Here is an 18,506-nt window from a genome sequence, read left to right on the forward strand (position 1 = left end):
TTTGAGTTTCAAATTGATGGTGACTTTTGTGGATGTGCCTCAACATTCTTTTCCCCTTAAATAAATGTATGGCTTTCATTAGATGCTCGGTCTGTGGCTTTAAACTGTTAAAATGCATAAATGCAATAGGACTTGTGCAGGAGTCTGTAAAGATGCTTAGTAAAAAATGTCTTCTTGTAAGATGATTATAGAATTTTGATCAATTCGACGTTTCAACACCCCCCCCCCCCCCGAAATTATACATGGATACAAACGGTAACGCTGACGGCAAACGAACCAATTCTGGTGTTAGTGCTCTAGCTTTTTTGAAAGGAAAAGAAAGAATGTCAAAGGACCAAACTTTTTTGGGTCCGGCGACAATGGTCCAATCCAAAAGACCAAAGGCATAGAATAAAGGCGAGTTGGGGAGGTTGATGGGTTTGGAAACTTGGGAACGAAGAAATTTGGCGAAAAAGACTGAGTGTGAATATCTAAATAAGGTCTCTCTACTAAATGCTCAAACACTAGTGGAAGCCGGGAGATTGGTAGGAGGGCTGGTCTTAGTCGAATGTCCCCAAAATTGATTATATTTAAAGAATGGCTCCCAGACTCGCACATAGCTTTTAATGGATTTTTCTACCTGATTAAATTGTTTTTGCTCTTCTTATGATTTCTCCACCAAATTGATAGAGTTGAAGCTATTATTACTCTACCTATATATTAAATTGTTCATTGAAATCTACCCGATTATCATACTCTCTCTTTAAGAATTTTTCTAGAGGGTTGTTAAAGTTAGTGTTATATTTACTCTACCTATCCACTAACTTGTTCATTGAAGTCGGTGACATACTTTTTTTGGTATGTTTTAACAAAATATTCTTCGAATTTACAATTTCAATTTCGATCAAACCACCCTAAATCTGCTCCAAATGATCTCAAATTTAAAACAAAGCTGCCAAATACCAGCACAAACAATCTCCCAGTCACCAATTTAGTTAGTCAAATAACACCAAATCAAAAAGACCCACTTTATCTTCTTCAACACTTTTTAAGGTTCAATAATGGGGTTTTGGGATTTTTACCGTAAATCATCAAATTTGTGTTTGAACTAAAAATTTAAGCATAAATTATCAACATTCAAATGATTTTACAATAATCCATCAATAAATTCTACTTTTCATCACCAAACAAGGATTTCAAGCTTTAAAAATTGAAAAATTATGGTGTGCATATAAAAAACGAAGATATTATGCGAAGGCCGTGGACTTTCCGCCAAGAGCAGTCCCTTTTGGGCCGTGCAAATTTTTGGTGGAAGCCCCTGTTTACTATTCAGTTAAGTTTCTTTTAAATAGCTGAAAAACCTGACTCGATTTGCTTAATGAAGTGGACCGAGCGTCTGGCTCGGCCCAATTAGGAGAAAAATGGGCCACTACACATCTCTCAGATCCATCATCCTCATCCATATTGTTTGCATGTAACTATGAACTACCAGAATACAATCGACTTAGGAACTGTTTTCTTTGAGAGTTGCTGTAGAAATGTATTTTTCATGCATATGTTATCAGCCAAGGCTATCTGTTTCAGTAATGCATGACACTTGCTTCCTTGGCTGGTTGCAACCCCAATAGAGGCAAGAGAAAGGGAAAAAGAGAAAATACATTACGATATCTCCAACATCTGCACTCGAAAAGAGCTCATCATATCATGAGTGGTAAGGGAACTGCAAGTTCCATTCAGAATCTGCAAGTCATTAGTCCATCACAGCTACAGTAGGATATATTTATCAAGTCATAGTACCACAATAAGCAAAACCTAGAACATGCCAAGTTATAGGCCCTTATCTGTAGGCCGAGTAATTATGCATAAAGACACATTGAGAACTCGGGAAATAACATATGCACAAAAATCTACATCTTCAAACATTTTTCTTAATCAGGTTATTCACAAAAAATCTACATCTTCATGCGTTTTACTTAATCAAGTCATCAAGGTGTCGATCCATGACCATCGAAACAGATTGCAAGAATGCTGCCTCACTTGTTTCTGGGAGCACACCCTCTTGTGCTTCTTCAACTATCTGCTCAATGACAGATTCCTTCTTTAGTGTCTCCCTACACATAATTCTTCCAATAGCAAAAGGTGTTAGCCCTCTTTTTGCACCTTTCTTCAGAAGCATAGTTGAGATACGAAGTACGCGTGCACATGCAGGGGATAGGGTCCAGCCATGAAACTTCAGAAGTTCAATGTCTTTCTCGGTATCAAGAGAGTTTATGTAAGCAATTGTTTCGGCAGAGTAAGGTTGTTGTGCTTGAGGCCAGTACAGCCAGTCAAAAGTACAGTCTTCAAACTGCAGCGGGAAAGGCAAAAAGGAGAGGATGGGAAAATGAGAACAAAATCACTACCAGAAAAGATGAAATGCAGAGCATATGGACATTTTCTGGATTAATGCAATCACATTCCATAAGCCGATAGGTAACACAAGAAGCATACTAGTAATAGATCAGTACCCACAATCGCAACTCAATTCTTCCCCCATCACATTTGGTCTGCTTCCAAAGAACATCAGACATATTTAAACAGAATTCCTGCATAGATGCTTGCCACTAGACCAAGAAACCTAAGCAGCCCTCGAGCAAACTTATAATTTGGTTATGACTGAATCAACACCTAGCATACCATGATCTAGAGTGAACAAGCAAGGTGGCGCATACCAGGGATTTCCTGTGACACACTCTGAACCTATATCATAGTCCTCATAGAACAAACTCTATGTTAAAACCTATCAAGAAAATATATACATCACCACAGAAGTCATAAAGAAGCCTGAAATAGATCCAGTAAAGGAATCAGCAGATAAGTTAATTAATACCCACATCATCATTGGGTAGATCTTGAGAAGCCAGGATATTTACAACAACTAAAACATATTCCAACTTGCCAAATTTTGGGAAATAAAGAAAAGCTTTACGCATATGCCATCCAGGATTATTATGTGCTTCTATTGGTAAATCCAAGGATGCTGAGTCAAGACACTTACATTTTCAGGCAAGCAGTAGCCATGATCAATTGGAATAAGCACAAGCTGACCATCCTTATCATCTTTCTGAACCAAAATGTTTCCCGCGTGCCTATCTGCATTCGCCAACCTTATGTCCAGCACTGAGATCCTGTGTACATCATCAACAGGAAAAGCACGAGGACCAAGATCCTCACAACTTCCACAGTTTTTCATGAACATCTGCAGCGACCCAATCTTAAGACGCTTGGATGAATATTCACAACCTTCTACATAATTGAAACCGGTATGGAGACACTTGACCATAATTGTGGGAGGAACTCCAGCAAAACCCTTCTCATCGCTACAAGTTGAGCGAGGTCCCGACTTGGGATGATCCAAAATGTATGCTGCAACCTCCCTTAATGCTCCTTCTCCTACACGTGTGCCCTTCTTCAATCCCTCGCCATCTACGGACAATGGCAGCCCCCGGGGATTATTCACAGCCATAGGCTCCTCATCTATTGGTTTAAAAACAGAGACATAATTCTGACCACATGAATCTAGCATGAAATAAGCACCCCCTGATCCCTCAGAAGACCTAATTGGTTGGTGACCCATCTCTATGCCGTCGAAAGTGCTACCAATCAGCTGCTTAACCACAGGCGATAGTGTGATCTTAGGGTTAAGAATCAATGGTTCCAAAATAAAACTTCTCGGCACGGTATTGAGTGGGACAACCTGAATACTCTCTTGTAGCTTCTCTACTGCATCAGCCCCACTCTCATCTGATGATGCTACAATCGAAACTTCAAAATCTTTTTGCACTGCTCTAGCCTGTACTTTAGCTGATTTACGCACCAGCAAGTGAAGAACTGCATCGTAGCTTTTACAAATATCATCTATCAGCCTCTTATCTTCTAATTCTTCACCATCAAATATTAGTTCCTGTTCCTTTAGATTGCAAAACCCCTTCCCCTTCTTTGCAATCTGCTGTTTCACATAACCAACATTTCTCTTTCTCTCCACATGGAACTCAAACTCCTGACCACACACTGTCCTAACAGTAATTGCTTGTAAATCAGACAGACGAAGAACCAAATGCAAAATGTTGCCATCAGCGACTCCATAGTCCCTCACACAGGAATTGTTCCGAGCCAACTCCTTGCCTTCAAAGACAAGCTTCTGCTTCTTCACAAAGAAACCTTTGTATGTCTGGATTCTTAATTTCACGGAAGCAATAGAGTCGGATTCCTTAACACGCAAGGGAATTACAGAACCACCCACGGTCAGAAAGATCAAGATTGAATCATTCGACCAGGAACCATGTTGGGCTGACAAACAGCCAGCTAAGTTCAAATTATCCTCGAACACAGGACTCAGAGCAACACTAGCAATAGACATTGTTCCTTACAAGGTAAGGACTTCTTTCCCCTACAAATCAAATTTTACTCATCAGAGTTAGGATATGATCAATAATTGCAAGCCATCATAATTGATTAACTAGTTGAAAATCAAAAGTCACTAATATATTTAAAAATGCTAAAACCTTAGAAACTCACAAGTTGCCGCTAAAATTAACAGCAGCAATTACAGATTTAAACAAATATGCTCTCAATAGCCAAAATTGGAGATAGAAAGAGCAGAGACATGGAATTGAAGATACTGCAGCAAAACCCTTAATGTTAACAGTAAACCAACACTAGAACTAAGGTCCAATTTCGAACCACCAAAGCAGACATCAGCTCACCAACTCTTGGCCATTTATCTAACACCACCATGATAACATCAACTATTTATTCATTTAAATCCATGAGAAGGATTTCCTTTTCTTCTTCTTTTTAATTTATTAATGAGGGTTTAAGATTTTCATTTTCGTTCTAGACTTGGACATTGAAACAGTGAAACAAGCACTAGTTAGTATGGCAGTATCATGAAGTTTGTATCAGTTTGTTTATCAAATTGCTGCTATTTCAACTTTTATACTCGAGAAGCACCGTTCTCTAACAAATCAACTGTTGATATAGAGTTTATTTTGCAGTCAACAAAAGCAGATCTAAAAGCTAACCATTTCAATTCTGATGGATGTTGAGATACTGATTTTATTGGCCTATGGTTCTTTTTATGAACCCCTGGCTACTATTTCATTACTCTTTGTTACTGGATATTGGCTCCATTTCTTTGATACTCTGGAGAACTAGTTAATATATTACCACAATCAAATTTCACTCATCAACCACAAGATTAATTATCCAAAACAATAAAGATCATAATCAGTCAGCAAATCACCCAAAACTTTTACTATTCAAAAATTGCTAATAATATTAATAGCAGCAACAATAGATTTCAAACAATTATGGCCTCTAATAACCAAGAATCCAGAACAATAAAAGCAGATACCATGGAACTGAAAGTAATGCAACAAAATCCTAAGTGTGAGCAGTAAACCAGCAGAAAAACTAAGGTTTAATTAAGTCCCAAATCAAACATCATCAGCTCAAAAAGCCACAAACACATAGCAATTTCTCAAATCCCACCAAAAAGAAAAAGGGATTCTGGTGTTTAAGCAGAAACAAATACACACTAACCTATGGAAAATATGAAAGAGAAAAATGTGAATTACTTACAGAAATCAAAGCAAAACTTGGAACTTTTTGCATACGAAATAGAGGGACGATCTCTGAGGTTTAATTATCCAAATTCCATTATGAATTTCCACCGCATCAGCTTTGTAAAGACTAATGATCTTTTCTCCTCTGTAGTTTGTTCTTCCTCCTTTTTTTTTTTTTTTTTCTTTTTTCCCTGTAGACGATTTTTGGCATTGGAGGTGACAGACAAAGGAGTAAGTAATGATATTATTTCAGGGTCCCCCATGCATATATAGAAATGGAAGTGGGACCCCCATGCTTTGACACTCTTTCACCGTAAGAAACGGGTTTTATTTGACGCCGTCACTATTCTAGAACTTTACCACTATTGGTTTCACTTTCACCATTTTTAATTTTTCTTTTTTAAATCTTTTATCGAATTGCTTATAAGCTCATTATATGGAATTAGATATAAGATATTATAGGCTGTAAGCAAAAATAAGGTAATTGAATCGTTCCACAGTCCAAAAGTTTAATTAGAAGAGCCATAAAGGAAACAAAAGTTAAGAAAATAAATAAATAAATTCTTGCATCATGTGTTACACCAAATCAATAATATTTAATAATATTTTAACATTTAATTATGGTTAATTTTTTTTATTGGATGACCCCAAAGGAACTATAATTAAGTGAGATGTAGTGTATTATTTAGGTTAATCTGTGACTCTGATGTATATTTTGTCCATATTTTTTCCAAAATTATTACTCCATTTGATTTACGTAAAAGATAAAAATTGCTAACTAAAATACATATGAACAAGGGACAGCAAGGAATTTATATCGGTAAAAGGTGGTAGTTGGGAATAGTGTGAAATTAAATTTTTAACTTGGCCAGCAAGGACGACTGTCAAAAACAAAAAGAGGTAAAAACAAAAGAGCTTGGCCAACAAGTATGTTGTATGTCCACGGTTGACATGGCAAATACGAATGATGGCCAATTGTATTTTGCCAAGTCAGCAGAATATAAATGTCTCCTTTCTATAGGTAATATTTAATATTATAGTCAATGATCAAATTACTGCCATATCATTTGCAAAACCTCGGAAGTTTGGGGAGAAAAGAAAAATAAGAAAATCGGCATTAATTACTTTTTTAATTTCTTCCTTTGGAATAAATTGGAGCTGGAGCATTAATGTATGGGTCCAAATTCGACCGACCACGACCTATGACGAGTACGACAAGCGATCGGGTATCCTCGAGTCGACGTTCCGAGGGAGACGATCTTAGGGCAAAAGAAGAGACTGTACGACCCTTGTAGTAGTGTAAGCCCATTAGGGACATTAAGAATATTCCGTCGAATATTCCTTGTATTTGGTTTTCTTACAATTCAGAAGAGTTTCTCTCTAGTATATAAGGGACAAAAACCTTGTAATAGAGGGTAGAGACTCTGAGAAATTCACTATTGGAAAACGAAAAGAAACTTATTAACGATCATCTCTTTATCTCTTACTTCTTCTAGAGTTTATTATATTCAGCTAAGATTTACCCCTTCATCTTTGATTGATTTGTTCAAGAAGATTTTAACATCTTTTGAGTCAAACAGTTTGACGCCATATGTGGAGATTTCTATAGCTGAAATCATAGTTCTCATCTAGATTCCTGAAAGTGATAATCACTTTTCTTCGAACTTCATAAAAACCAACAATGGCGGGAAAGGAAGCGAGGCTAAAGGCGGTAGCATATGTCTCGAATAATCTCCTGAACTCCCTCAACGAAGCCGGTAGAGAAGACGATGAGAATACAATACCAAGCGCTACACCAGAGGGGGAGATCTCACCTCTTCCACACGGGGATCTAGCGATCTTGCGCGAAAGGGGAGCCTCGACATCCGCAGCGGGAGAAGCACCACTAGTAGTCAAAAGGCTACTAGAAGAATGGTTAACGAGTGCTTTGAGTAACATGCTGGAGAAACCCACTCAAGGAGATGTCGAAGATGTGCCACCTATAAAAATCGCAGCTATCGCCAATGAGCCAAGCGCTACACGAACAGGTAACACCCGCACTGTTACTAATGCAGGTGATAATGCACTTATGGCCATCTTAAAGAAAATGAAAGAGATGGAAAATGAGAACAAAACACTCCGCGATCAAATGAAGGAACATCAGGAGAGGGTTGACAAAATACCAGGCGCTCCGAAGCTATTACCAAAACGCAACATGGGTCGGTTCGTCGAACAACCATACAGCGAAGGGGCAGCTCCCTATCCTATTCCAAAGACCTTCAAAATGCCGCCATACTTGAAAATATACGACGGGACCATGGACCTAGAGGATCACTTAATCCATTATGTTACTGCAGTAAAGGGCAATGATCTATCAAAACAACAGGTACCGTCTGTGCTGCTAAAAATGTTCAGTGAAACTTTGATAGGGGGAGCATTGACATGGTACTCCCAACTACGTGCACAATCGATATCGACGATCGAAGAGATGCGGATAAATTCGCCATTGCTCATGCGGGGGAAAAGAAGGCCGAGGCTAGGTTCAATGATATCTTCGCCATCAGGCAAACGACGGGCAAGGGACTTCAGGATTTCCTATCCTGATTCAACAGAGTAAGGATGAGTCTACCGAACGTGTCAGAAGGGATGGCAGTAGCAACCTTTCAAAATGGGTTAAACAGGAACGGATCTAAGGCAACCAAAAAATTGCTCTGTAGACTCATGAAGTACCCCCTACCACATGGGAAGATATCCACAACGCCTATTGCGCCGAGGTAAGGGCAGACGAGGAAGACCTGAACGGCCCGCTTCAGCAATTAACATCAGTCCAGACCGAGACGAGGAGAGAACGAGGCAATGACGGGCGAAGGGATCAACCACCACGTTTCAATCAAGAAAGGCATCAGCCCTATATCCGAACATCCAACCCGCCCCCTCCGCGACATGCAGATGTCATGCCACGACACACTGCACCCCTCCAAAACGAAAGAGGTATGCCTCCACTACTATCTACTCATAATTTTTATGTTTCCCCTTCAGAGATAGTGTACGCACTAGAAAAACCGCACACGAAGGTGCAGTGGCCGCAAAAGATGAAATCGGATCCAAGCACCAAGAGGTCGAACGTCCTATGTGAATTCTACCAAGAAAGAGGACACAAGACAGAAGATTGCATAGGTCTACGACAAGAAGTAGTTAGGATGTTAAACCAGGGGTACCTGAAAGATCTGCTAAGCGATAAAGGAAGGGCTAACTTCGCTCAAGGGCGCGACCCACCTCAAGGACCTCCAAAGCCACCATCACCAGCTCATACTGTACAAATGATCATTGGCGGCGACGGCAACATGGTAATAAACCATGTGAAGTTCACCACCACGCACAAACTCAAATGGATAGTTTCCCACGAACGGTATGACAACCTCGAAGATAGTATCATCTTCATAAGTCAAACACCGACAATTTGTCTTTCCCTCACTATGATGCTTTGGTTATAACTTTACCCATCGCTGGTGCTGATGTAACAAGAATCATGGTGGATGACGGAAGCGGCGCGTGTATTGTTCACCCGCGAGTTCTCATGCAAATGAGGCTCGAGGATAAAATAATATCGCATTGCATAACACTAACGGGGTTTTAATAATGTAGTAGAGCAGACATCTGGAGAAATAGTACTACCTGTCCTGGCAGGACGAGTTACTCTAGAAACGACATTCCACGTCATGAACCAGGAAACGACCTACAACGCCATCATAGAACGACCATAGATACACGTCATGCGAGCCGTCCCTTCAAGCTTCTATCAAGTGATCAAATTTCCCACTTCGTGGGGGATATTCAGCATCCGAGGCAAGCCACGTACCACCCAAGAATGCTACCAGATCGCCCAAGATTGCACACACACCAAACAACTAAAAGGGGCAAGTGCGGAAGCATAGGAATCAGCCATGTCGGGGATCAAACCCGACGTATAAGTAGAGGCCATCAAAGACCCGGACATTGCAGAAGCTTGCAAGGAAACCATAGAAGATCTCTACTCGTCCAATTAGATAACACCGACTGCAGCAAAAAGGCTTATATTGGGCACAACCTCTCGGAGCCAAGTGAGTATCGTGAGTTTTTAACTAACAATGCCGATTTGTTTGCTTTTTCCCACTCAGATATACCAGGAATCCTAAGGGTTATCGCTACACACAAGCTGAATGTCAATCCACTTTATCCGCTGGAATGACAGATGAGGAGAAAGTTTAATGCCGCAATAAATGAGGTGGTCAGCGAGGAGGTTGATAAATTACTCGCCAACAGTTCCATCAGAGAATCGAAATACCCCCAATGGGTCGCCAATGTGGTCATGATCAAAAAGAAGAAGGGGAAGTGGCGAATGTGTGTTGACTTCACCGATCTAAACAAGGCATGCCCGAAGGACTCTTTCCCGTTACCCCACATCGACCAACTTATCAATACAACAGCAGGGTATGAGCTGCTGAGCTTCTTGGACGCCTACTCCGGTTATAACCAAATTCTAATGGATGAAAAAGATCAAGAAAAGACCACTTTCATCACTCATTGAGGAATATACTGCTATAAGGTGATGCCGTTTGGGCTTAAGAATGCAGGGGCCACGTATCAAAGGTTAGTTACCAAAATGTTCAAAGAACAACTTGGTAAAACAATGGAGGTTTACATCGATGACATGCTAGTGAAGTCGGGAAAAAAAATCACATTGGTCATCTGAAGGAAGCCTTCGAAATACTAAGGCAGTACGGGATGAAACTGAATCCCGAAAAGTGCGCCTTTGGCGTAACTTCTGGAAAGTTCCTCGGTTTCCTAGTGTCACAAAGGGGAATCGAGGTCAACCCGGATCAAATCAGGGCCATCGATGCAATACCAGAGATACTGACCAGCAAAAAAGCAGATGCAGAAATTAACAGGACGAATAGCCGCCCTATCAAGGTTCATTTCCCGATCCTCGGATAGATGCCATAAATTCTTCAATGTGCTAAGGAAAGACCACACTCTGCAAAAGAACGATGAATATGTTGACACCCTGAGAAAGCTGAAAACATATATATCCTCACCACCACTACTCGTCAAGGCGAACCCAGGTGAATGCCTACTTGTTTATCTAGGAGTTTTCGAAGTTGCGGTAAGCATAGTCTTGGTCCGTGAAAATAAAAGTACGCAATCCTCGATTTACTATATCAGCAAAATTTCAATCGATGCCGAGATGAGGTACCCTCACCTCGAAAAACTAGCTCTATTGGTCGTAGCTTCATGAAAGCTTAGACCGTACTTTCAATGTCACCCCATAAAAGTGGTGACAACCTTCCCTCTAAGGGTATCCTACACAAGCTCGAACTATCGGGTAGACTAGCGAAATGGGCCATAGAACTAAGCGAGCACGACATAACGTACCAACCACGAACTGCCATTAAGTCGCAGGTGCTTGCTGACTTTGTCGCTGATTTCAGCACAGAAATATTGCCCGAGGTAGAACAGGAAGCACTCCGCAATTCTACGCATACCGACCTCTGGGTCCTCTATACCGACGGTGCCTCTAATGCCTCGGGATCGGGACTGGGACTCATCCTCGAGGTCCCGATAGGCGAAGTAATTCGCCAGTCTATACGATGCCCTGAGATGACTAACAACGAGACCGAGTATGAAGCTGTGATTGTAGGTTTGAAGTTAGCCCTCAAATATGGCGCTTGCCGACTCTCCACTGTGACTCTCAACTCATAGTGAATCAAGTTACCGGGACTTTCTAAATCAAAGAGCAGAGACTACAAAGGTACCAGTCGGAAATCCACAAACTACTGCCAAAATTCGACGAATGCCGCCTCGACCAAATACCTAGGGCGCAAAATATCAAAGCATATGGCCTCGCTAAACTAGCTGCGGCCACCAAGAATATCAACAAGGAAAACGTGGTTACCCTCCTTCATTCCGCAATAGACCACGTCGAGGTACATTCCATAAACTTAACTTGGGACTGGCGTAACCGCTTTGCGGCCTTTTTGCAGGATGGTACACTCCCGCAAGATAAAAAAGAAGCCAAAAAGCTCCGGGTAGAGGTAGCCCGATACAACCTAGTAAATAGTGAGCTCTACAAAAGAACATTTGGAGGCCCCCTAGCCAAATGCCTTGGGCCACATCAAACAAGGAGAGTACTGGAAGAAGTACACGAAGGGCACTGCGACACCCATATAGGAAACTGCGCCCTCGTCCGATGCCCCATCATGAAAAAGGAAGCCGCGGATTACGTCGGAGATGTGAACAATGCCAAAAATCTGCCCCTATGATACATTATGCAGGGGAACTCCTTCATTCCATCACTTCACCATGGCCATTCATTAAATGGGGAATGGACATAGTCGGCCCCCTCTCAGCAGGATGAGGTAAGGTATGCTTCCTTTTGGTTTTAACTGACTACTTCTCTAAATGGGTGGAAGCAGGTGAATACACTCAGATACGTGAGCAAGAGGTCATCGCCTTCATATGGAAAAACATTATCTGCCGTTTTGGCATCCCCAAAGAAATCAGCTACGACAACGGACCTCAATTTGTAGAAAAAAGAACGACTGAGTTTTTCAAAAAATGGCACATCAAACGAATACTCTCCACGCCATATCACCCTTCCGCCAATGGTCAAGCCGAATCCTCCAATAAAGTAATACTGAATATATTGAAAAAGAAGCTGGAGGGAGCTAAAGGGCTATGGTCTGAACTACTACTGGAAGTATTATGGGCATACCGCACTACGCCAAAAACCAGCACAGGAGAAATGCCATATTCACTGGTCTACGGGACCGACGTAGTTATCCCATCGAGATTGGGGAACCCAGTTTGAGATACTCCAACGAGAGCGGACCAGACAATGACAAAAGTAGGCTACAAGATCTGGATGAAGTCGAAGAATGAAGAGACATGGCCTACATAAGAATGGTAGCCCAAAAACAACAAGTAGAAAGATACTACAACAAGAGAGCCAAAGTGCGACCACTCAAAGTCAGAGACTACGTCCTCAAGGCCAAAACACAAGCATCAAAAGACCCTAATGAGGGAAAATTGGGAACGAACTGGGACGGACCATACAAAATCGTAGCTGCAGCAAACAAAGGAGCATTCTAGTTAGAAACAATGGAGAGAAAATTACTCCAAAACAACTGGAATGTTGCCCATCTCAAGTACTTCCACTTCTAAAAGAAGGCGTTACCTAAGTCGCACTATTTTCCCCTCACTCGGTTTTTGTCCCAATCGAGTTTTCCCGGGGAGGTTTTTAACGAGGCGGCAAGGGAGACGCCTCAAGGATCGAAGTGCTCTTCATTACCTCGACCCATCGACATGGTCTCCGGAAAGAAGTAATGAAGAGACTGGATATAGATAGTCGAATCTCCATTGAATGTGCAGAATCGACATGTGGTTCTCATAAGAATTTAATCGAATCTCCATTGTATGTATAGAGCCGACATATGACACTCACAAGAATTTAATCAAATCTCCAGTGTATGTGCAGAGTCCACATGTGATCCTTACAAGTATATAATAAAACCTCCATTGCATAAACAAAGTCATGTCTTCCTACGGGAATATGGTCAAACCTCCAGCATGCCAATGGCCAAGGCCATCGACAAAAATATAAGTTCGACCTCGTTCTAGCTACGACGAGATTCTATTTCGATGATAGTTCGAAGAAACATCCCAATGGCCAAGGCCATCGACAAAAATATAAGTTCGACCTCGTTCGAACTACGACGAGATTCTACTTCGACGACAGTTCGAAGCAACAACCAAAAATATATGTTCGACCCCGTTCGAACTACGACAGGATTCTACTTCGATGACAGTTCAAAGCAACATCCCAATGGCCAAGGCCATCAACAAAAATATAAGTTCGACCTCGTTCGAACTACGATGGGATTTTACTTCGATGACAGTTTGAAGCAACATCCCAATGGCCAAGGCCATCGACCAAAAATATAAGTTCGACCTCGTTCGAACTACGACGGGATTTTACTTCGACGACAGTTCGAAGAAACATCTCAATGGCAAAGGCCATTGACAAAAAATATAAGTTCGACCTCATCCGAACTACTACGAGATTCTACTTCGACGACAGTTCGAAGCAACATCCCAATGGTTAAGGCCATCGATAAAAATATAAGTTCGACCTCGTTCGAACTACGACAGGATTCTACCTCGATGATAGTTCAAAACAACATCCCAATGGACAAGGCCATCAACCAAAAATATAAGTTCAACCTTGTCCGAACTACGACAGGATTCTACTTCGACGATAGTTCGAAGCAACATCCCAATGGCCAAGGCCATCGACAAAAATATAAGTTCGGCCTCGTTCGAACTACAATGGGATTCTACTTCGATGACAGTTCGAAGCAACATCCCAATGGCCAAGGCCATCGACCAAAAATATAAGTTCAACCTCATCCGAACTACGACGGGATTCTACTTCGACGACAGTTTGAAGCAACATCCCAATGGCCAAGGCCATCGACAAAAATATAAGTTTGACCTCATTCGAACTACGATGAGATTCTACTTTGATGACAGTTCGAAGTAACATCCCAATGGCCAAGGCCATCGACCAAAAATATAAGTTCGACCTAGTTCGAACTACGACGGTATTCTACTTCGACGATAATTCGAAGTAACATCCCGATAGCTAAGGGCATCAACGATATCATGGGTTCGATAAATGCAAGAAAGAACAAGTCGACAAAGTAAAAATTACATTACAACAAAATATTATTTACACTTGCCCTTACAAACGGGCTCGAGTACGCCCCGTGCAAAAACCCTGAACAAAAGCAAGTACAAAGACTACACATCATCCCCAGTGGGGTAAGCATTTTCGTACCACAAATCTGAAGCACGGTTCGCATTATCAAAGTTGATATCATCCCTGTCAGGCGTGAGGGGGTCGTACTCGCATGCCTCACGAGCTGCACGAGCTTTGGTGTGCATAACCTGAACCTCCATTTCAGTAGCCTTTCCCTTGGCGTGAAAAGCCTTATACACATCAAGTCAAGCCTCTGCAAGAACCCACAACTTGTATAAATGATGGGGCACGATCGGATCGGCCGAGGTACGAGACATAGAAGGCTGAGAACATCGACTCACATCCTCCGCCCTCAGCGAGGCCATTTGTCCATTTAGTGCAGCTAGATCCGTCTCAATATATTTGACATGCCCTTCGAGCCCTGTGACCTGGCGACCAGAGGCTTCCCTCTCCCTAGTCAACTCCGACCTAGAAATGCGGAGGGCATCTTCCAAAAATACTGATTCAGAAATAGCTGCCGCCAGCTTATCAGCACTAACGCCCAACTCACCCTTAAGCTCCTCAATCTTCGCTGCATTAGTTCACTCAGCGGTCAAGTCGGCCACCTTCGCTTGTAAGTCGGCACTCTCAGCCATCACACCCTTGCTCAACTCAAGCTTATCTTCCTTCGTCATAAAGGAGGCCTCCAGCTCACTATTACGGGCAACAACCTTCAGAGCTCCTCGTCCCTCTCCCTCAACTCCTCGACCTTGCGCTTTAACTGGTCCTCCTGCTACTTGAGCCCCTTTCGAAAAACCTGAAACTCAAGGTCCTGATGATAAATGTCAGCCATCGCCCGGTGCTTAGCACGATACTAATGATATTTGGATGACATCTTCTCATAAAGGCCCGTCCGTCTCCTATCCCAATGCTCCTGCTCAAACTCTATGACGAGGGTCTCATAAAAGACAAGGGGAGAAGTTAGAAACAAAATACAGAACGATGATCACCGTACAAACCCAACGACAAAATGGGAAGAAAAGGCATCTACCTGCAGGGCCATACCGACGACCTTTTAAGACAAATCCATATTGCTCATCGCCCTAAGCATCTCGCTTTCAGGAGCAGCACATAGGTGAGCTAGGGCAGACGCCACCTGCTCACTATTCAGCAGCAAGTTGTAGTCTCCTAGAACGACTACATGACCGTCAGATCTGTCCATCCTAACCTCCACGCGGGTGTGGCGAACCACAAACTCATTAACATCCTCTGGGTTGACATCTGAGCTAGCGCCGTTACACTCAACAGGACGTTCTCCAATATTGGATGATGCACCACCCTTAATAGAGCGCACTGAGCCAGCTCCTGGACAAACTCCTTCAACTTGGGGAGATCTCCTCGACAAAGTGGCATCGGCCAAGAATACGGGCACAGGGGCTGTCCGGGACGCCTTGCTTCTATCAGCGTCCGTGGCCACGCACTTCCCAAGCTCCAGCCTCCTTCTTTTTCTCGACAACGTCTCGTCCCCGTTAAAAAACTCATCCAAAGGATGTGAGGCCGGCACCGATGAAGCCTCCTCCCTCGCGGCTACGACTCGAGATAGATCTCCCAATTGAATAGGTTGAGGACGACCCTCTTGAATGGGCTCACTCAAAACAAAATGCGTATCTGCAGTAGTAGCGGCTTGCCGAAAGACGGGGACTGGCGCCTTTCTCATGGAAACTCCTCGACCTGTCATCACAAAGGGTCGTACCATTAAACAAGGTCGCACAACCAACGAAGTAGTAAGTATGATATTTACCAGAGGGAACTTTGGGGCCGTAACACTGTACGAAGGCGGGCCAAGTTCGAGTTTCTGCTGCATAAGGCAACAGATGGCTACCCAACCCCTGATATCCGCAATAGGGCGAGGCGGACGGCCCATATGTCACGAACCAAAATCCACTAAGAGTCGTGATGGCGCCAAACACCGCTATCAGGCAAGCCAACCAAAATACTTAATTAGATTCTCGTTTAAATATTTTCCGAAAACACTTCTTTTATACGTTTAAAACAATACATAGTAAATTCCTCTGAATAAATAATGAAATGTTTAACAACTCTTAAAATTTCCTGAATAAACCCAAAGACATCTCAGAACCCGGTATCACAAGTGCATGAGCGATTTCTAAGAAATAATGTAATACAACAACCGTCTTGAATACAATATTGGACAGGAAATAAATACAATAATCTGAAAGAGACTCTACTGGCTGCGGGTCACCTCGAGAAGTGTAGCTCACCTAAGTCTCCGTATCAACCATGCTGTCATGCTTAGTAGGCCACTAGAGACGCATGTGCCTGTGCAACTAAAATGCACAGAAGTGTAGTATGAGTACGAAAACAACGTGTACCTAATGAGTATCCCGTCTAATCTCGAAGAAGTAGATACGAGATGGTTGACTTCGACACTTACTAGTGGTCCAAATAATAATATATTATTAATGCGAATAATCATGGATTTATTAAGAATGACATAAATTTCAAGTAAGTCACGAACAAGTAAAAGTTCCTTTTTATATTAAAAGTCTCCGGATTCAAAATCCACTAGTTTTAAAATATCTCAAGTCGGGGAGAGCAAATACCAATATCAATAAGTCTCAAGGCAAGCACTACAAGCATGTGCAAATCCTGCCGAGGTCGTATGGCTCGATCCAACAGAAATGTAAAATGTGCACTGCCAAGGGTCGAACGACGCGAACCAAAGATGCATCTATTGCCCCGCTCGCGTATCATACCTATGATGCGGTCAACATAAATAAACAAATACCCTGCTCGCAAATCCTACATGCGACGCAGGTACACATAGAAATACATGCTCAAACAACCAATTACAAATTTATCGGGGAACATTTATCCAAATAAAAGCCAATTCTCTTTTAAAAATTTAAGAAAATGAAGTTTAATCCTTTTAGAAATTCATTTACTAATTCGATGTGATTTAAGAAAATCAAGCTGTCAATAAGTTTACAGTTAATCCACGTATAGCATGCTTTTGGGTCCTAGACTACCCGGACAATAGCATAATAGTAGCTACGCACGAACTCTCATCACGTCGTGCGTACATAGCCCCAAAAAATAGGAGCACATAGTCAGTTAACTCACCTATGGGGACAATTCCCTCTTACAAGGTTAGAAAGGAGACTCACCTCGCTCCGAAGATCCATAACCGGAATTCTACACTCTTTCAAAGACTCGAATCGATGTACAATGCTCCAAAACTAGCCAATAATTATGCAAATCCATTAATATATGTTCAATTACTCATTACAATCCAATTTATAACAATTTCTTACTCCGATCAAAAAGTTGACGAATACGCCCTCGGGCCCACGTGCCCGGATTCCAAAATTTTCCGAAGATAAACTTTACCCATATCCCCACGAACTCAAATATATAATTTACTCTCAATTTCATACCCAAAATCGTGGTCAAATTCCAAGAATATCAATTTTCTAGGTTTTCCCTCAAACACCCAAATTTCTACCAATTTACATGCTAAAATCCATATCCAATTAATATATTTAACTCAAGATAGGTGGGGTTAGCTTACCTTAACGTTGATGAAGAAAATCCCCTCTTGAAGCTCTCTAGAAATCGCCCCAACAAGACTAAAATGGAGGAAAATGGCCAAAACCCCCGATTTTAAGACACTCACTGCCTCAGCACTTTCCGCACCTGCAGTCTCTTAACCGCTTCTGCGGTTCCGCAGGTGCGAGACCAATTACCTCTTCTGCGGTCCGGGGCTCCCCAGCCATTCCGCTTCTGTGCCCTCTCTACCGCAGATGCGGTCCCGCATCTGCGACCATAGGGCCGCTTCTGCGGCTCAGCACCTCTGGCCCTAGACTCGTAAGTGCGGTTACACCAGCAACTTCAACTCTTTCCAAAGCTCCATTTTCGATCCGTTAACCACCCAGAATCCACCCGAGGCTCCCGGGACTCCAACCAATCATACCTACCAGTCCCAAAACACATTACGGACTTGCTCGAGGCCTCAAATCATATCAAACAATGCTAAAACCACGAATCAACCTCCAATCCAAGCTTTATGAACTTTAGAATTTCAAACTTCTATATTCGATGCGGAAATCTATCAAATCATATCCGATTGACCTCAAATTTTGCAC

General features: G+C 42.2%; 1 protein-coding gene across 1 annotated transcript; it reads right to left on the minus strand.

Moving 5' to 3' along the window:
- Positions 1–1,729: 1,729 nt before the first annotated feature.
- LOC104225831 (phosphatidylinositol 4-kinase gamma 3) lies at positions 1,730–5,714 on the minus strand. Its single transcript, XM_009777696.2, has 3 exons — positions 5,602–5,714; positions 3,017–4,408; positions 1,730–2,326 (listed from the first exon to the last, which is right to left on the minus strand). Exons 2-3 carry the CDS (start codon positions 4,376–4,378, stop codon positions 1,949–1,951), a joined length of 1,740 nt encoding a protein of 579 aa, XP_009775998.1. The 5' UTR covers positions 4,379–4,408; positions 5,602–5,714; the 3' UTR covers positions 1,730–1,948.
- Positions 5,715–18,506: the final 12,792 nt, after the last annotated feature.

Source organism: Nicotiana sylvestris, chromosome 3, assembly GCF_000393655.2.
Source record: "Nicotiana sylvestris chromosome 3, ASM39365v2, whole genome shotgun sequence".
Classification (NCBI taxonomy): Eukaryota; Viridiplantae; Streptophyta; class Magnoliopsida; order Solanales; family Solanaceae; genus Nicotiana; species Nicotiana sylvestris.